Source organism: Wasmannia auropunctata, unplaced genomic scaffold, assembly GCF_000956235.1.
Source record: "Wasmannia auropunctata unplaced genomic scaffold, wasmannia.A_1.0 LD336061.1, whole genome shotgun sequence".
Taxonomy (NCBI): domain Eukaryota; kingdom Metazoa; phylum Arthropoda; class Insecta; order Hymenoptera; family Formicidae; genus Wasmannia; species Wasmannia auropunctata.
In genome coordinates this window covers 739,906-758,955 of record NW_012026829.1, presented here as the reverse complement: position 1 = coordinate 758,955, position 19,050 = coordinate 739,906, and the positions used below count along the sequence as shown (strand labels likewise).

The 19,050-nt window shown below is 44.9% G+C and overlaps 1 protein-coding gene across 1 annotated transcript in view; it reads left to right on the top strand.

The window, feature by feature from the left end:
• The window catches only part of LOC105450420 (RNA polymerase II elongation factor Ell), a 78,283-nt gene that overhangs the window by 19,254 nt on the left and 39,979 nt on the right, over positions 1–19,050 (top strand). The window contains exon 2 of the mRNA XM_011690241.1: positions 6,927–6,974. Within this exon, the coding sequence (XP_011688543.1) occupies positions 6,927–6,974 (48 nt within the window). The remainder of the gene's footprint in view (positions 1–6,926; positions 6,975–19,050) is intronic.

Here is a 19,050-nt window from a genome sequence, read left to right as displayed (position 1 = left end):
GCCACCGCCGTGTCGCACCGCGGTCGCGTTCGTGCGGGCCACGCCGCGCGCGAAAATCCCGCGTGTAACGCTTATTAACGAGAGTTGCGCTCGCAGATCGATGGTAATCGATCGGCCGCGGGCGAGTCTTTTCGATTGCCGCCGATCGAAGAAATCCTCCCGATCTAAGCGAGGCGCCTCTTAATCCCGACAGGAACGAACGTGTAATGGTTGCGCGATGACGCAACACACGTTAGATCGAACTGTTATCTGTAAATCCGGTTACTCGTCTAGAAATTCGTTTTTGCGTAATGAACAAGCATGCTTTAAAAAATATTTTTATCTTTGAACAAATATTTCTTATAGACTGAAAACCATTTTTCCGCCTAAGAAATGTATTTTTATGATAATATATTTCTGAAAGTTTAGATAAAAGCACTATCTAGATAATTGGAAATTTGATAAGATCTTGCATGGAAAGAATGATTTTCCTTGAAGGTCTAAAAATTTTGCTGACATAGTAAAGTCAGAAACTATACAGTTTTGAAAATAATTCCTTTGTTGGACCATCAAAATAATTTTGTTGGAAAGTCAAAAATGGTAAGCATTGCTATAAAACGTTTTGATATTCTAGCAATCAGTTTGACTTTTCGACGAAATTATTTTGATGGTCCAACAGGAATTATTTTCAGATCTGTACCACCAAAATCGTTCTTTCCGTGTGCTGTTGCCAGGGTTAAGGTCTAGTATCGAGCTGAAATACCCGGATCTACGAACGATTCGCCACGATCCCTATAGTGTCTACGAAGTCGCGGTTTCAAAGTCGATCGGTGCAGCGCGCGCGAGAGCGTATACATACATACTTTTAATACACGTGCACGCGTGTTGCCCGCGCGCGCACCGACCGTGTACGTGCACGTATACGCGAGGGGAGGCAGATTGAAACAGCCCGGAGTTCGCCGCCCGAGAGAAAGTGAACCAGTTGGCGGTGTTGGCGAATTTCTCGTCGTGGCGAAGCGAACAAGCGCGCACCGATGTGTGCCTTGCCTTTATACCTGGCCTCTACCTGTTGCGAACCGGCAACCGTGCCTACCGGTCGGCACCGCCGATTATGCCCGCGCCGAGCCGATTAATCGAGAAGCCGACCCGGCGAGCGCGCCGATTTTCGGGTGGGAACCGCCTTCCTTTTCCGCGCCGGCGAGCACCGAGAAGCTCCGGCGCGGCGGAGGATGCGCCCCGCGCCGTGTGTTCTTATTAAACGCGGAAAGCGAACGTCTGGTTACACGGACGGCAGGCAGGCAGGCTGCCATTTCGCCGATCGTGTACTACTTCTCTTAGTTCTACTTACCTGCATAAGCAGGTAATGGAACTATAGCCTTCCCCAAAAATCAATCGTTGCAAGGCGAAAAAAAAGACGCACGTATCGGTCTAAAGCACACACGTCGTTTCACGGGCCGGTATTTTTTTTTGTTTTATTGGTACCCTGGTCCGCGAATCTGACGAAATCAGCTGCGACATATAATTACAGCAGTCAACGATCGTGATTGACGTTTGTATCCGACAGATACAGGTGTTGCTACATTGATCTGACAATAAATAGTTCAACGCTGTTGATCCGACAATAAATAGTTAATCAAAATTCGCGCGGCTTGATATGAATAATGGCTTATGTGTAGACATATCGCGGCGCACACAGTTGTGCGTTTAATTACTTAATTAGATAGCTTTTTTTTGCTGCGGTGATCGCTGCCGCATGTTATTATACCAGCGGCGCGAATTAGAACCACCATGGCGCGTGTCGGCTGGTAACGGCGGCGGCAGTAGTAGTAGTAGTAGTAGTAGTAGCAACAGCCAGCTGGTTTGTTACGTGCATTCAGGGTTAACGAACCGAAAATGCGTTCCTATTTTCCTGCATCGCGATTGCAAAATGATTGCAAAACAGCGCGCCCCAGCACGCCCGCACTCGTACTGGAATCGCGTCCGCGGCGGTTATATCTGCCTCCAAAAATTGGATCAGAAATCAAAGTGGAGCACACGCTTTCGCCTTTATTTGCCGAAGTAAATGGAGGGAAGCATGCATATAAAAAGACACTTCGAATGCTGAAAATTGAAGCGTATTCTTGTAAGACGTTTTGCTGCAGCGATTGCAACAAACGTGTATAAATATTTTATTTGTGAATAGTTTCATTTGTAATAATTTTATTGAGTGGAAAGAGAAATTAACAAAAATATACCGCGTATATAATAAATAGCGGTGATAGATGGGGAATGCCGTCATAACTCGACCGCTTTCATTTACTATACGAATAAATTTACATGTATGTTTATTCATATTGTGCGAAATGCACATAATACTTCTCCCTCTTTTGCCGAATGCGAATATATTATATTTCTGACGTTTTAGTATACGGCATTTGTTATTCGGCGATGATTTATAATCGCCACGTGATATGCGAGACCGGAAAAAAGACCGTTAGAACAGAATATACGTTTTAAATGTTATAGTTTATAGAAAAGTGCGTTTCCACCCGCTATCTTAATTCTCAATTCGATAAGAGGGATATTTTCAGGTGTCCTCGAAATATCGTGGAATAGTGACGCTTTATACATATGTATATATATATATATATATATATAATACGCGGCGGGGAAGTATCGGAGGGTTGCGACGTCAAAATGCGTGTGTGTGCTTGCGCAACCGCGCGTGCGCACGCACGCGTGCACGACACATCGGCGCGCAACACGGATTTCTTGCTTTTTTTTTTCATTTCGCTCGCTCGTTGTTCCCGCGATCGCGTGCGAGGAGGTGCAAAGTGTTTCTAAACAGACAGTCGGCCGCTGACGTCTATTTTTCCTGTTTGCACGAACAACAACGTGTCGGAAACGTATCGCCCCGGTTTCTCATAATCAAGCTGTTAGCGTCACGTCGTTGGCGATGGTCCGCGATTAACTTGTTGTTAGAGAGTAATCAACGGGGTCCCCCCGTCGAAGCCCGGCGTGAATTATAGCGTATAGCGATAAACGATTGATAACGCGCGCGCGGCGCGGCCGGCGGCTTGCGCGAGTAAGTCGGGGGAGAGAGAAAGAGAGAGACGCCGCGTGCTGCGCGATTATGATAAGGAGGAAATTCCCCGCAAACACACGCACACGCCATGTGTGTTGGCCCGCGTGTGTGTCAGCTCATCACGACGAAATCGGAGATGTGATCGAAATTCAGCTGTACAGTTTGCCGGCGGCAGTTAGCGTATCGATCGTGCCCGCGTGCGCGGAGATGAACGGGAGACAAATAATTAATCGCGGATAACTCGCAGACTGAGAAACTAAGGACGTATGGGCGGGCTATTGTTAACGCGATGGGCTCAGAAATCCAATTCTGGTTGGAGAGCGGGATAAAGGGTCGCTGCCGCCGCCGCCGCCGCCGCCGCCACCGTCGTCGCCGCCGCCGCCGTCGGGGGTGAGAACGCGATGCGTAAGAGACGAGGGGGAATCCAGGGGTTGTACTTCAGGACGTAGAGTTATTGACCTGCCGACGAGGAGGCTCTCTTGTTCGGGAGGAATGGCTGGGCAAGAACTTTCCCCGAGGTCGTTTGCGTGGCGCACGAGACGTCTCGTTGTCGTCGAGGCAGAACGTAGAAAAGAATCCAGCCAGCCGTTTTAATCGATAAAAAGCTAGACACAAAGCTGATCGCAATTTTATATCCATTACATCAGTTAACGTCCTAAATGTTTTTTATACGTTGCAACGATACAAACGTGCAAACTAATATTACGCGTTTAATGCTCTCCTTATTTTATCGATAATGTTTCAAATGTTTCGCGATTGTTCAGGATCTCGTTTTTTTTTTGCCACCTCCCAGATCCGATCGTTCATTGCGTTTCCATAAATATTGCCACAAATTAGTTTGATCGTTGGATATTAAATCGCCTCTTCCCTCGGCCGTCTTTTTGCCTTTTCTGCCTCGCATTTCCGATCAATCAGCCTAACGACCCGCATCGGCAATGACAACGAGCTATACGATGAAACGTTCACTTCGACGCGGGGGAGAAGGATTCTCTCTCTCTCAGAAGGAGACATCACTTTGTCTTGTTAACGCTACATGACGATGCATATACATTGAGTCTTGTTAATTCTTCGAGAGTGTCCTTCGAGGGTTTCCTGCTGCGTTGTCTTGTACATCTCTTGTCGAACCGTCCCCCGCTGAACAGTCCTCTCGTCCTAAAAAGAAAAATATTTTCCCGCAGACTCGCGTTTAAGAGAAAACTGCATTTTCTTTTTCTCAATGAATTCCGGTGTTCCATTCTCCGGCGTCGACGCGTATAGAGTGGAAATGTACAGAATGACAATGGCGATTTGATATGCACTTTCGAATACACAGAACGAGCGGGCGGTTATTAGAATAATTAAAACTGTAATGGATCCCTTTATTGAGTGAAAGCGACCGAGCGGGGCGACGCTTGATTATTTCGTCGCGTTTATGTAACACACCGTGGAAATATAATTGCCCGCCGTATTACGCCGTGGGTATCCAATGCCTTACACACACATATACACACACACATACACACACTCACACGCACACGCACGCACGCGCGCACGCACGGAGATACACACATGTAGGAGATTTGCAATGACACTCTGTTTGTCATGCAAGCGTGACAGAGTGTCGGTCGTAAAATCCTCGCCGCGGCGTGACCGTAATGGACTTCTCTCGGTCCGCCGTCTAATACCACCGTCGCTTTTTCTGCGAGCCGCAAAAGTGTAACCAGCGTAACCACGAGGCCCCCATCGTCGGTTCAAGTTCCTCCCGGCGATGAGGAATTATCGTCGGATCAGTGAAAGCATATCACTCCGCACATCGACACGCGGATCTAGAACGCGAGAGAAAGAGAGAGAGAGAGAGAGGAGGAGGAATTAAATACCATAATCGTAGAGCTCATTTTAGATACGCGATCTTTTCCGCAATTTGTACTGTTTTGCACAAATTTGCAACTTACAAACCTTCGCTATTTTGCGGAAGATTTCGCGGTCGCATTAAACGAAATTTAGTTGGAAGTTATACTTCTTTGCGAGATAATAACGCGCGGCGCGTTCGAGAATTTTTCTCTTTTGAGGAAAATCGGGGGAAAGGTTCGTATACAACTGCAGTTATTAGAGTGTTTTACACGCTTTAAAGGATTAGGAAAGGAAAGCGCGTGAAACTCCTTGGGCGATATTCCCTGCGCGACCGCCGCGGGGAAAGAAGGAAATCATTTTTCACACCTGCGAGCTCGGCCGCCGCGCTCTCGTGGAGCGGCCGTTATAAAAGCTCAGAGGTCAATCTTGGACGACCCAGCGCGCGCCCGAGTAAACGCGATCTTCCGCGTCGCGATTAATTTTCTCGCGAGCTCGCCCGCCGCTCTCGTGTATACAGGTAGATACGCGCGTCTCCTCTGACAAGCCGACACGATGAGTTGAAACTGCGTAAACCTCGTACGTGTAGGTACTAGTAGGTTATCGTAAGCGCATCACACCGCGCCGCGGACACGAGGATAGGCATTAGTAAATCACAGACACGAGTCTAATGCGAGTCTAATGAGAATCGACGGACGTACGGGGTAGGGATATGTAAGAGCGAAATGTGCCTCGTCGTCGGCTCGGTAATGCGAACGGAGACGATCGTTAAATCGTCGGACGTATCGGCGTATACCTGCCTATCGGCGAGGACTCTCCGGCGAAAGGGGGATCGACTCTAAATTATCTAAAATCGATCCGTAATAAATGCGAGAAAGTTATCATTCTCTCGGATTCTTTCTGTGTTTCCTCTGGCCATCAATCAGAGTCGAGGTGCCCAACGTCTGTTCGCGTCGCGTTCAGACTCGAACGCGAGGCTCCTCAACTCGTCGGTAATACTTTCCCTTCCCTCGCCGAGCGACAAGAGGCGCGTATACGTATAAAAGTTTACACGCAAAATCACTGCCCGCCCGTCCGTCCGTCCGCGCGATATTTAATGCAACTCGCCGCGCGATTACGAGATCGCGCGCCGCAATTTCACGCGGTCGCGAAACAACACCGATGCGTTTCACGCGCTCTCTCGCCCTCTATATATATGCGGGTACGATCGCACGCGCTCGCCTCCGCCAATTATACACTGAGAGAAAAGTTTAGTATGAACAACCAAAATTTTGTTACTGATACCAAAACTATGTGTTGATATGTGACCAACTAAACTAACACGTCGATATTAATTCGTTGAATTTATTGAATAAAATTACCAAAATAATTACATTATTTTGTTGAACTTACTAAAAGAAAACTTATTTTGTAATTGCAACCCAATTTTATATTACTGTGTACAAAATGTGAGTAACCAAATAAAATTGTGTTGTTAAATCAAAAATTATACCAAATTTTGCTTATTTAATTATATATTTTGCTATTTTAACAAAATTTTAGAATAAAACTTGATTTTTGTGAATAATTCTCTGTTTTTGTTACCATTAGTATATCTTTTCTCTCAGTGTACCGGTCGCTCGGTCGCTCGACTACGACTGACAAAGTTGGACGAAGCGGTATAGGTGACGATGGCCGAGTAATCACGCTAATCGATCCCACGTTCGTATTCGTACTGTTGTAACGCTTCGCGCGATTAGCATTCGCGACCGGATTTCTGTACGACGTATAGAAATATAGGCGCTTCTCAGCCCGCGTCCACGTATCTGTGACTTATTCACGTTAGCTGCAACATTTGATATTCTTTCGCGATATATCATTGTAATTTTTTGTATTATAATTTTTAAGAGTCATTGTGCAGTGAATGACACAAAGGAGAAAAAAAAATATAAACGGCGGAACTTTTCTACTCGTTAGTCTCTTAATTTTTTAATTAATTTTGTTTAAAAATGCCTTTCACATTCGATCCATATTTACGAATAAGATAATTAACCTTGATTTTTTTCTTCTGTTTCAGCATAAGATCGACGAGAAACCTGATATACAGTTCCTAAGAAATGAAGGGGTGAGTAAAAGCAAATTTCCTTTCTTTCGACTTATGATCGTCAAAACTCGTGCGAGAGAGTTTACGACATTGAGTCACGACATTTGACGCGTTATCGGTCGATCACGTGGAAAGATAAGAACAGATTAGAAATAATAGGATGAATGCGGAATCGCAAAAACAGTGTCACCGAGATTTTAAATTTTCCATTAAGAGGAAAGAAGAAAATTTGTCCACGTCCGCGTGTGGAAAAACAACATCTACCTGTTTCTTACATCTTAGAACGTTTGCCAAAACTATTAACTATATAACGTACGTTGCACGTAAGCCACCGTGTATCCTTGAAAATCGTGTTTAGTTAGCCTGTGACGTTAGCGCACGATGACAATACATCAATGATTTTTTTCTCGATTTACGATCGTGAGACGTATAGAGACGTAGTTTAATCGTATGCAGGCGCTCTCGGTTTAGCCTTCTCGTGAAACAACCTGTACACTCATTCCCGCAGCTTCTGCGGTCGAAACGGATCAGACGACGGTAAAAGGACCGTCGGATTTCGCCGGTTGCTTTAAAATCTTGGTACAAATGTCGGAGCGGTGGGAGTCGTAGAGCCGAACGGAGAGAAGAACGGAGTGAAATTTTCTTTCGGCGAAAAAAAAAGTGAGAGTGAGAGGTGTGCGAGTGTGCCCCCGTCGACGCACGTCGGCGTTTTTCTCTTAATTTAACCAACGCAATAGCTGACACGAGTCATTAAATTATTTAGCAATATTTCGTTCTCGCGTTCCTCGGCTTCGTCGCGTTCGCGGAAACTAAAAAAAAAAGAAAAAAAAAGATCTATCTCTTCTGTATCATTTGCAGATGTGTCTCATTGTATTACAATTTTTTATTCGTTTATTTGAATATCTTGCGCGTCACATCATCGTGACGATGCACGGGTGTATCACACGAAAAAAATCTCGCGACGGTAGCGCGACTTATACGCGCAACCGACGTCAAGAGCTCGATCTCCCAGCCGGCCGAGCGGTCGCAAAATTACGTGTACGTATATATATATATGTGTATGTGTGTGTGTGTGTGTGTGTGTGCGTGCGTGTGTTGGTCACGGCTCCACACACACATACACACTGGAGGTTTCCTCGGCGAAGGCGATCGAGGTCGTCCGAGCAAGGTTATACACCATTTTCTCTCGCCGCCGCCGCGCCGCCGTCGCCGATCGGTCTCTTAAACCTTCCTAAACTCCGCGAATTATCGATACTTTTATCATGTAGAAAAATAAAAAAATATATATATATTTGCAGTCACATTATTTCGCACGTGTCATTTTATTTAGCTTTAATTTGTATCAATTAAATTTTAAATTAATCGTAGCACATTAACGGGAACATTCTTCAAAGAGCTTAATTGGATCGGATACATTATGATAGGAAGAAAAAAAAATTTAAGCACGTTAATTAGGTATACATTTTCGAGTTAATGGTACGGCATTAACGCTCCTTATATAGAAGTTTTTATATGTAAATATTCTATATCTCTAAAAAAAAAAACTATAATTAATTTGCGTTAATTTATCATGTTGACGCACAGTTGGACTCGATTTTAACCAAGCTTGCAATTGAACCGAAGTTGATGAAATCAACCTTTTTATCCACTTGATAAAAACTTAGCTATCGACGCGCGTTACGACTTTGTCGGATTGTTTGTGCTCGCTCGAAGAAAAAAAAAAGTGGCCTTCGCGGGCTGGGCGATGCTTAAAAAGAGTGATCGTATACCACGTATAACTGCCATATGCCACTGGCGTTCCTTAACGACAGCCAGCGGCTGATTGTCGATACGATATCTCTCTCCTCCCGGTGATCTAGAGGTAATTGACCTGCTCTCCTCGTCCTTCATCGGCTTCCCCTTGCTCTCGTGGGTGTGGTCGTCGTTATATCGCCCGCCTGCATCACAACGGATCCGCGCCCGAGTCAAATTCGACAAGATGAGTCTGTCGTCAGTTCCAACGAGATCAAAAGAAAAAGTGCATTCCATCGGTCGAGAGAAAAAAAAACAGAGATCAAGAGCGTCCGTACTTTACTGCTCTTCGTCACAGACTCGTTGAACTGTAATTCTCAATTGATTTCTTCTTATACGGATATCGCTTACGTGATTAATCTCGAATCGCAATATCGTAATCAATCCTTGAAACTTCGTGTCGGTAAGAAAACGATGACTTATCCGTTGCTGAATCCAGACGAATATACATGGGGAAATACAGAGAGGAGGTGCGCAATAAATTCTGCAATTGGAATTTTAAAATTTCCCAGGAATCTTCGACTTGCATTATTCATTCCTTTCTTTGCCGTTAGTATTTCAGGCTAATAGGCAACTTCACACACACACACACACACACACACACACACACACACGCACACACGCACACACACACATTTTCCGGGCAATCGGGCGAAAAAGTCATCATTTTCCTTCTTCACCTCTCCATTCATTGCCATTGAGAGATGCAACACCCCGTTCTATTCTATTCTGACCTTTGACAATCTTTTTACTGTTAAAAATTCTGAAGATCAATGCGTCACCGTTGACCTTTGCGCAAGTAGCTATGGCGCTATAACGCCTTAGGGCCCACATTCGATGCCGTTGTCTGGAAATTTATCTCTTAAGGACGACTCGTCACGAGCGTCGTTTGGCGAATCCCCGGGGGGAAACGCAGCAGAATGCATAGCGATAATTTTCCAATAGCACACGGTTAAACATTTCAGTTATAAAAGCCACTATAATTTATTACTTGTTTGTTATAGCCGATAATTTCTTACAACATCTCATTTATCCTAACGATTGGCTCTATTTTTTTTTCTTGGGAAAATAAAGATGTTTGCAATTTTTTAAATAAGCTTCGATTTGATTAATCGCAACACATATACACGCATGTATATTTAACGAATAAGGGAAAATTCACTGGATATATTGTTTCGAACTACGATCGCGCGACAACCCCCCGATCTTTTTCCATCTTTCTTTATTTTCCGTTCCGGGGCCACGGGTGCCAGGAACGCGGAGCGATTATTCCAGTATAATTCGCCGTTTAGCGGACGTCCTTGTCGCGACTGACGCACTCAGGGAGAACCGATCTCCGCGCGCGCTCGGGCCTTCTCCATACACCCGTCTGGATCGTGCAAGCAAGCAGGCGCAGCGCAATGTGTATTGTGTATGTGTGTGTATCTGTGTATGCATACACAATGCGATTTCATGTGTACAGCAGCAATGCTCGGCACGATCGGGCACGATACGTGCGCGACAATCGACGATCGGGCCTCCCCGATACGTAGAAACATACGACTTTGACACGTATATATCGCGCCATATCCTCTCTCCTCCCCTGTATCTCTCTCTCTCTCTCTCTCTCTCTCTCTCTCTTTTTCTTTCTCGATCTCGCTACTTGCCTTCTCGTGTAATTTTATCATGAACGTGGAGAGTCTCTGTATTTATATGAGACACGGTTTCGCGATAGCGCGCAACGGCGATTTTTTTTCCGCAGATTCGTGTGCGTCGATAGTTGCGCACGTGCTCGATCGTGTATTATGTATATATGTCTATACGTGCGAACGCTCGCCTTCACATTGTTGCCTTTCACTCGGTTTCTTAGAGCACCCGCTTACATATACATATACATACACTTATGTATACACATATTATATATATATATATATATATATATATATATATAATACATATATAATATATATATAAACATATAAATGTAGATAACATAAATGTAGATGTAAGTTCTACTCGGGAATAGCGCGTTACTGCTAGCATTACCTCGACGCTGGGATGTCGGAGAGTACGGAAGAGCGCATTCCGCGAATTCGTCAGTCACATGGATACGTTCTGACAGAGATCCGGAAAGCGCTCTTTTCCCGGTAATTCCTCGCCGTACGGAAAAGACGGGTTATCGCGAACACTCCGATCTTCTTCGAAGAGCGCTCTGGCAGGACATTCTGCAGCTTCAATTATTCCGCGACGAAGTGCGAGCTTATACATATATATGTTATTCGATGTTTAATGTAAGATTTCGGTTACTTCGCAACGAAGGTTATCATTCGCGATAGTGGCTCGAAACTCTGTTGTTCGAGTTTCGAGAAATTTCTCCGTTTTATCCACTGGATGTGTCCGATCGATCGGACATTCGATCCAATCATGGGTGATTTTGTAAACTTTGTTTTCACCGATTGCACAAGTGCGCAAGGCAGTGGCGTGAGTCAACTCTCATTACGTTATACGTGGCAAAAAAAAAACTTTTACAATGTAGAATGCGGTTGTTTCTTTCCTGCGGCAATAACATTGTCGGGCGAGCGGAATCGAATCGGATTAAAGCTGAGAAAATCAAGCATCTCCGGAAAGACATTATATATACATAATAACGTTCGAGCGTTAAAAGTAACGGCCGCGCGCCGCGTTTAAATGCACAGCGAGCAAAATATGCGGAGCAATGTTCCAGTGGCGTAATCCTTTTAACTTGTGTCGAAAGAGAGAAAAAAAAGACTAGAGGACGGATGACGTTTGATCCGTCAGGGACGAATTAACGAGGCGGAAGGTGTTTCCTCGGCGCGTTATTGTCTCCTCGGCGTGAGCGTTTATATATTCCTTGAGTTCCCGTATAATCCACATATGTAACACGCGTATGTGTAACACGTACGGTAAGTGTACACACGTTAAATATACACACGGTTTTTCCGGCCCGAGGTGGTATTGCATCGCGCCGCGGTCAGTCGCGACTGACACGAAACGTCGCTGCCGTAACAGTTACTTTTACGTGTGACCCACTTGCCATTCTAGTAGTCGAATCTAAGTATCATAATGCGAAGTGGGACGTCCTGAAATCGCCGGTGTGGCGAGCCGACGCAACCCTAAAACGAAGGTCGTCCGCTCGGATGGCGGCATTCAGAAGGTCGAGCGTGCGCGATCTCGCACGAGTAGGTAACGCGTAGAAGACACTCTTTTTTTTTTTTATGCGCGTCACGCGCGCAGATGAGGCGATATCGCAGAAGAATAGATCATAATGCGCCTTTAATTAGCCTATAAGCGGCTTTAACATTGCCCAGATACGTATCGGCACTTTGATAATTACCGTACTTACCTATGCAATTATTATCCCTATACGGGCGCGCGCGCGCGCGCGCGCGTGTGGAAACGTACGCAAAACGCGAAAATGGTTCTGCCACTTCGCGATTTAATTTGTATTCAGAATACGTGCGGTGCGAGGGGGGAATGTCGGCGTGTATCCGCGTGTAAAAGTTGGCGCGATTGTAGAATGTTGCTCGACGTTTGTATCGTATGGAAAAATCGTATGGATCTAAGCGTCTCGCGAGCCTTGAGAGGTGGCGATTATCCTGGCGTATACCGAATGCACGCGTATATCGACGCTGATATTAAAGCAGCTAGGCGAGGACGTGCAATTGCCTTCGCCCGTGGATGACCTTTACTCGCCGATACGTCGGCTTCTGCTCCTGCACCAATACGATATATAGTTGTTCGCAGCGCGCATACAGTACACGATGGAATCGATTAATTTTGAAAATTGTTGAGATGAGGCGCGCAATTGTCGAGCGCGACGCATCATCGAGACGAGACGACAGAGAGATCTTTTTTCTCCGAGTCTCCCCCGATTGCGTTTGTGTTCGAAAGTAGAATGTTAAAGAGAGACCATAAGATTACATTTACATTCGACGTAGAATGTTGAAAACATTCGGAGTGTTGCAAGAGTGACGGCCGTAGAAGAAAAAAACACAGTAACGAAGATATGATAATGACGCGGTATACTAATTATGCTAAATTAATGAACGCGCTTAATTATAATCGTATGTTTCGGTGTAGTATCGAATTTCACATTCTGAATACAATTATCATAAATGTCGCGAGGATCGATTCTTTTCACATTCGTTTTTAAATACCGTGTAGATACAATCTTCTAAAATTTTTATTTTCACATCGAGAGATGCGATTCGATAATTTATAGGCCGCAAGAATCGCTCCCCGCTCGTCTCACGTCGCGGCTCCTGTACCACTTTCGGGATTACACAAACGTTAACGTTAATATTCGATGCTTGATGTCGCGAGGAAGATAAGACTTGCAATAGGAACAACTGCGAACATCGAATGCGGGACACGAGTCTATCGGGATTGTCCATCCTTCATTCTTTTCGAAATTTAATTACGATTGTATCTGTTGTCGCGAGGAGTGATTCAGGAATCTTTGTCGGGAGGGAAAACTGAACTTCGGATTTAACGCGCGAAAAATCCCCCCTGAATGAAAGAAACGGAGCGATAGTTCTAGGGCACGGGCGGCGTCGATGCGTCTTTTTATCGTCGCGGCCTTGCGCGTATGTAGGCGACCGTAAGCGGCCGATATGCGGGTGTTACGCTCTTCATCTTTTTTCTATTTTTTTTTTTTTTTTTTTTTTTCAGTGTTTTCCCCTCGTTTTACGCCTTTCATTCACGTGGCTTGTTACGTCCGCGATCATATCGTGTTATGCGCATTTACGCGCATTTGCGCCGCTCGTCTCGCATGCGATTGCTCCAGAAAGACAAGAGCGGTTTGTAATTCAGCTATGCAAACGCGCCGGCGACGACTCTTGCCGAGAGGATCGAACGTGCGCTCTTGTCGCGGCCAGATAAAGACGGCTCGTTATCGTTGCCCCCGCATCGCGACGCGAGATAAGCGCGGGCTGCGGATAACGCGATGCAATTATTTGTTGCGCATTACTGATATATTCCTTGCGAGTGGCATATTATGACCGACGCCCGTTATCTGTTGCCATGTCCAAATAAATCACGGCGGGAGGGATTAGATGCACCGCGCGCGCGCGCGAGAGAGAGAGAAAGAGAGAGGGGGGGGAGGGAAATATTGCTCGGCTTAATTGGTCAACCGTAAAATAAAATTTTTCAGCTCAGGCACACGCACTACTACGCTGCGAGGTGTCCAGCAAAACTGGTTCCAAAGACCTTTTTGCCGGGCTTGTCTTCTTCCTTGCCTCGTCTCATTTCAGCCTAATTGCCGCCATCGGCATGAAATGTGTCTCATAGTCTTCTTTGTTTCGAAGAAAAGAAAATCGAGCCTACGAAAAATTCTGTTCGATGATAAATGACATTCCATTTCCGTCCGGATTATTTCGGGTTTAAGCTCTGCGCATGTGTCCACAGACTGAAATCCCTGAGTAAACTGATCGTGGTTTTGAATGCGGTTTGCAAAAACAATGATATATTTTATAAGTCCATGGGCCATTTTTGCCTCGAGAAAGAAGAATTATGAGACTGAGAGTGACGAACTGCAGCATAAATGCAAAAGAAAGATACAGTACATTGGATTTAGATAAACAAAATTTATTTTCCTCTTGCCCACAATATATGCACACGATCATTTATGCGCGAGTGGTATATATCCTTTCCTTATTTTTCCAAATCGAATGTTAAATTTAATAGATTAATTATGCTCAGACCATAAATGTATGCGCGGGCGAATTTGCATTGGAACTTGCATTGGAATTTTGGTATTCTTCTCGCAGACTTCTTTTAAGTAAATTTGTCGCCTCGGTCTCTCTCTCTCTCTCTCTTTCCTCTCTCTTTCTCGCGCATATTTATATATAGGATTCCGGCCGTGTGTGACGGGAGACGGTTACACGCGACGCGAAACCGAAGGATCTGAAACCTGCAAAACTGGATTCCCCCTTCGTCCGTGTGATGTATACATCGAAAATTACCGACTCGCTTCTCGCACCGCGGCGGAGATATCATCGCGAGCTACGGCGCGCGAATTCGTGCGTTACTCGCGGCTTGACCGCCGCGCGATTTCACTTCCACTTGTTCCTCTCTCGGCCGTGCGTATCGATCATCCGTTTCTTTGTCGTCTCTACCGTGTCAGCTGAAAATTCTTCAAGCCTCGATCGCGATCAAGTTACGATTTTATTTTGATATCAGCGCGCAATCTCATCGATCACATTCGGGTTTTCGATAGGATTTTTCAATTAATATCGATGTCGCGCGAACGTACGAGGAGCATTTATATCGGAGAATAATAGTATAAATAAATTTAAATGTGTGTATATCTAGGTTGCCTCAAAATCGTACAAGTTAATATCTTGAGTTGTTCTAATGTTAGTAATGTTGTTTCAAATTTCTGCTCTGAGGCAAGTTATTTGTGTACGTCTGTACGGAGGTAGAATACATACGGAACAAGACGGCTTAGCAACGACAGTTTACATAAATTTAAAGGCGACTAAAGCCTCCGTTTCACGTTAAGGAACTATCCCGCAGCGAACCGACAATTATGTAGGTACTATAATTAGATTTATACCCTGCACTCTCAGGCAACTTATGTTAGAAAACGGTGCGTCTCACCTTGGAAAAGGAACGGCCAACAAAGTTGACTGTATAACGGTACATTCTTATTCCGATGTTAAAAATACGACTGTGCACTGCGTAACGCAACAACGGTAATATATTTCAAACCCCCCCATAACGCAACGTCGGATTAAAGAGCGAGCTCTCGCATTAAGAATGTCGAGTGACTTCGGCGATCGATGCAGATGACAAGATGGATATTTTGTGAAAGCGGACGGACGTTCGAAACGCTGTTGCGAACCAAAGAGAAAAAATGTTTAAGTAAAAATGTCGATACACCACATTTCTTCTTAGCTCAGATATATCATTTGGATTGAGCTTTTTCTCGGTTTTAGACTTCTCAATTTACACACATTGACACTCATCAAATTAATTTCTGTGGTAATTTCAGTGTGGCCAAAATGATTATATATGTACAATTATAAAACGGTACCTCCATATTCCGCTGTACGTGTATTATTACTTATTCCGCGATTTGCAATAGAGCGACGTTTCGCATCAAAGGAGGAAAGCGCCGCAGCGGAGGTCTTTGTCGTATGGAGGACGATTTCGCATGAAATATGCACCTGGCGCTCCGGTATCTCCGTCGTGCATTTTCACCCCCTCGTGTAACTTCCCTGTCTTTGTTTCCTATCTACCGCTTTTCACCCCCGATTAGAACCCCCCGTGGAGAACTCCACCTGAACGCACGGGTAGTATGAATACTTTACCTCACCATCGTATCTTTCACGTCCCTCTTCGTATCCGCGCGCGCGATACACGCCCGCTCGTTACAGTCATTCCAAATTTATGAATAATATTCGCATAGAGAGAGAATTCAAATAATTTAAGTATCGCCGGAATCGATTTCAAACTGACGGAAGGCACTCGGCGAATTTCGAGAAGTGCGTTATATCGTGTATACATTACAGCAATATACGCGCAAAATTATTTTTGCATTAGTCGTAAAATCTGCGTAAAATCTACGGATTAACGTTCAATAAATAAATAGCTGTTGTCGACGATATAGGACGATAAAGTCGAATTTAGCACGTGTAGCGACCATGAAGGTTCATTATCGGTGAATGCGGGCGATAACGAGCGGGCGAAATTATATAAAATTGCTCCATAAAATTTCCAACTTTGTCGAGCGGGGAGGCCTCGTGTGCTCTTGATTAATTAATGCTGTCGCGCCCGCAAGCCGAATAGCTCGAGAGTGTTCTTCTTCGGAACGGTACGGTGGTGAGACCTTTGCGAAATTCAAGACCGGCTACGTTACGTCAGTCGATACCGTTGAACAAATTTTCGAATAATTAATAGGCACCGGTGCCGTTAGAATCAAACGCCCGAGATGAATATGTAGCGGTACCTGTCAAAAAAATCACGACCTTTCCGGTTCTAATAACATTTTAATATTCAGATTTGAAACTTACACGTGTAAACGACATTATATACATGTGTACCTACGAATCGCGAATGTGCATGCAATACATCTCTCGGTGGCATACATTTTTATACGCGCGAAAACCCACGGTATCCGACTTGCCTCTAACGAGGCAAGAGGTATCGATACCCCATTAAGTTCTAAGCCATCTCGGGGCCGGCAATTAAGCGCCGCTAAACCAATAACGTAGATTGCACGCGTTGTTCGCCGGGCGAGCGGGACAAAATCATTAATCACGTGCCGGTGTAATTAATTATACCGGGGGCTGCTGCTCTCTTGCTTGCTCTCTCTCGCGCGGCGGCGTTGCGGCAAACTCGGGGAACGCGCCGCCCTCTCTCTCGAAAGAAAAAAAAAAAAACTTCGAGCATCCACGAGCATCGCAACATCGGTTGCCGCCGCTCTCGCCACGGTAAACCGTGGCTCACTACGGGGCTGCGGACGTCGCGTAGCAGTTAATTATCGGGGACACGGGGACGTAAAAGGGGAATAAATTACGCTTATCGATCGCGCGCTTCTCCATGCGAGACTCGGACACGCGTTGTATATGTACAACGGAGAGATCGTGTTGCACAGCCTTTTCCTCCACGCTCCTTCTCTCCGTTCGCCCGCACGATTATCACCCGAAATTATTTCGCCAAAGATTCTCTTGAATCCGCATCACGAGAAACATATAATTGTTATGCGCAATTGTTTCCTCTCGCTCCCCCTAGTATCTTTCTCTTTTTCTTTCGGTAAATAATCGCATGCTTTAATACCTGTGACGTTATGTTTTATTGACTGATATATAAATTAAGTCTTAAAATACTGCCTTTAATATATTTACATTTTAAGTTTCTTTGCACACGTGTGCAATTCTTCGGGCGGAATATTAACTTGTTATATTATACAATTTTAATAAATCTTAATTCAACTTGACATGATAAATCGTGTATAAATGTTGCGAGTATTTTTCAAAGACTTCCGCTGAAAATGTAATGCCGGGCGAGCGCGAGGCGCACTTTGTACAGTGCCTATCGGTGCATTTTTTATTCAAGCCGATCGGCGGTTTACGCGGATCGCTGAGCCGCGATCGTTAGGCCATCGCTCGCTTTTCCGCTCGTGGATCCGATAGTGCCGCGCGCGTGTAACACATCCCAGGTGTTCGACGTAAGTCGTGCACGCCACGCGAGACTCAACGGCAAACGGGTTTTAAGGGGAACGTAGAGGACTGTGTAAAGGCCGGAAGTAGTATCGCCGTGTGGTTTTGGATTCCCCGCTTCCTGCACGGCTGCTGACGTTCCTTCGTATACAGCACCGCCGAGAGCTGAATAGGAAGAGACATCATCGTACAGAGACGTTACACACAGGGACGAGAAACGCGCGAGTGTACCGACACGTACCGGTTTCCGAGGCGAGCTTCTGCCTTGAAAACTACGTCCGCACGCGGTTTCTCCGCGATACTTAAACGCATGGACTTTTTCTCATGCGAGCTATACGCTACGCGCGAACTATGGGAAACAAATAGATAGTTATCCGTTTCAATGTCTTACTATCACGCAAGGGCATGCATCGTATATATATCCCTAGACATGTTTGCAAGTTAATAATTCGAATGGGAGGAAAATGTTAATAAAGCCCCCTCAATATTAAAGCAGTCGAGACTATATACACTCTCGTAAAAAATTTATGATTGAAATGAAACGAGACTAGACACAAGGGGGAGTTACAAGAATTATCAGTGAAATGAGACATGTATAAGTTTCGAGATATTCCAGCTTATCAGGCGATTTCAGTGTGTTTATCAGTGTTTGCGCGCCTAGATGTACCCTAGTGACTTCAGCAAACCGTTTGATGAAGGCGTGGAAAAAATATACATAGAGGAGACATATATGTAGTTTATTTCGGCCTTGGACGTTCCCGTAAGTTCCGTTACTTTAATTAAATCAGAAGATATGTAGTCCTCGCTCGAAGCCGCGATCTGCTTGCCAGACTCACGGAGAATCTCGTTACTTCCTGGCGTAATCATCAAGCTCTTCTAAATCGCCCATCGTACGCACACGTATGCATACATCTTAAATATATATGTCGTACCGATATGCGCTCTTAAAAAAAATCGACATTCCAGCTAAACCTAGATAAACATCCGCTTGTTGCACCGATGACGTTTTCATCGTCCATCGACAGTTCCTGTTTTAGAGAAACTGGTCCATTATAAAATTTTGTTAGCTCGTAGTCCTTTTTTCCTTTTGTTAGAAAACATCTGTTATTTTAAGAAATTTAAGAGACTATAAGGGAAGTGAT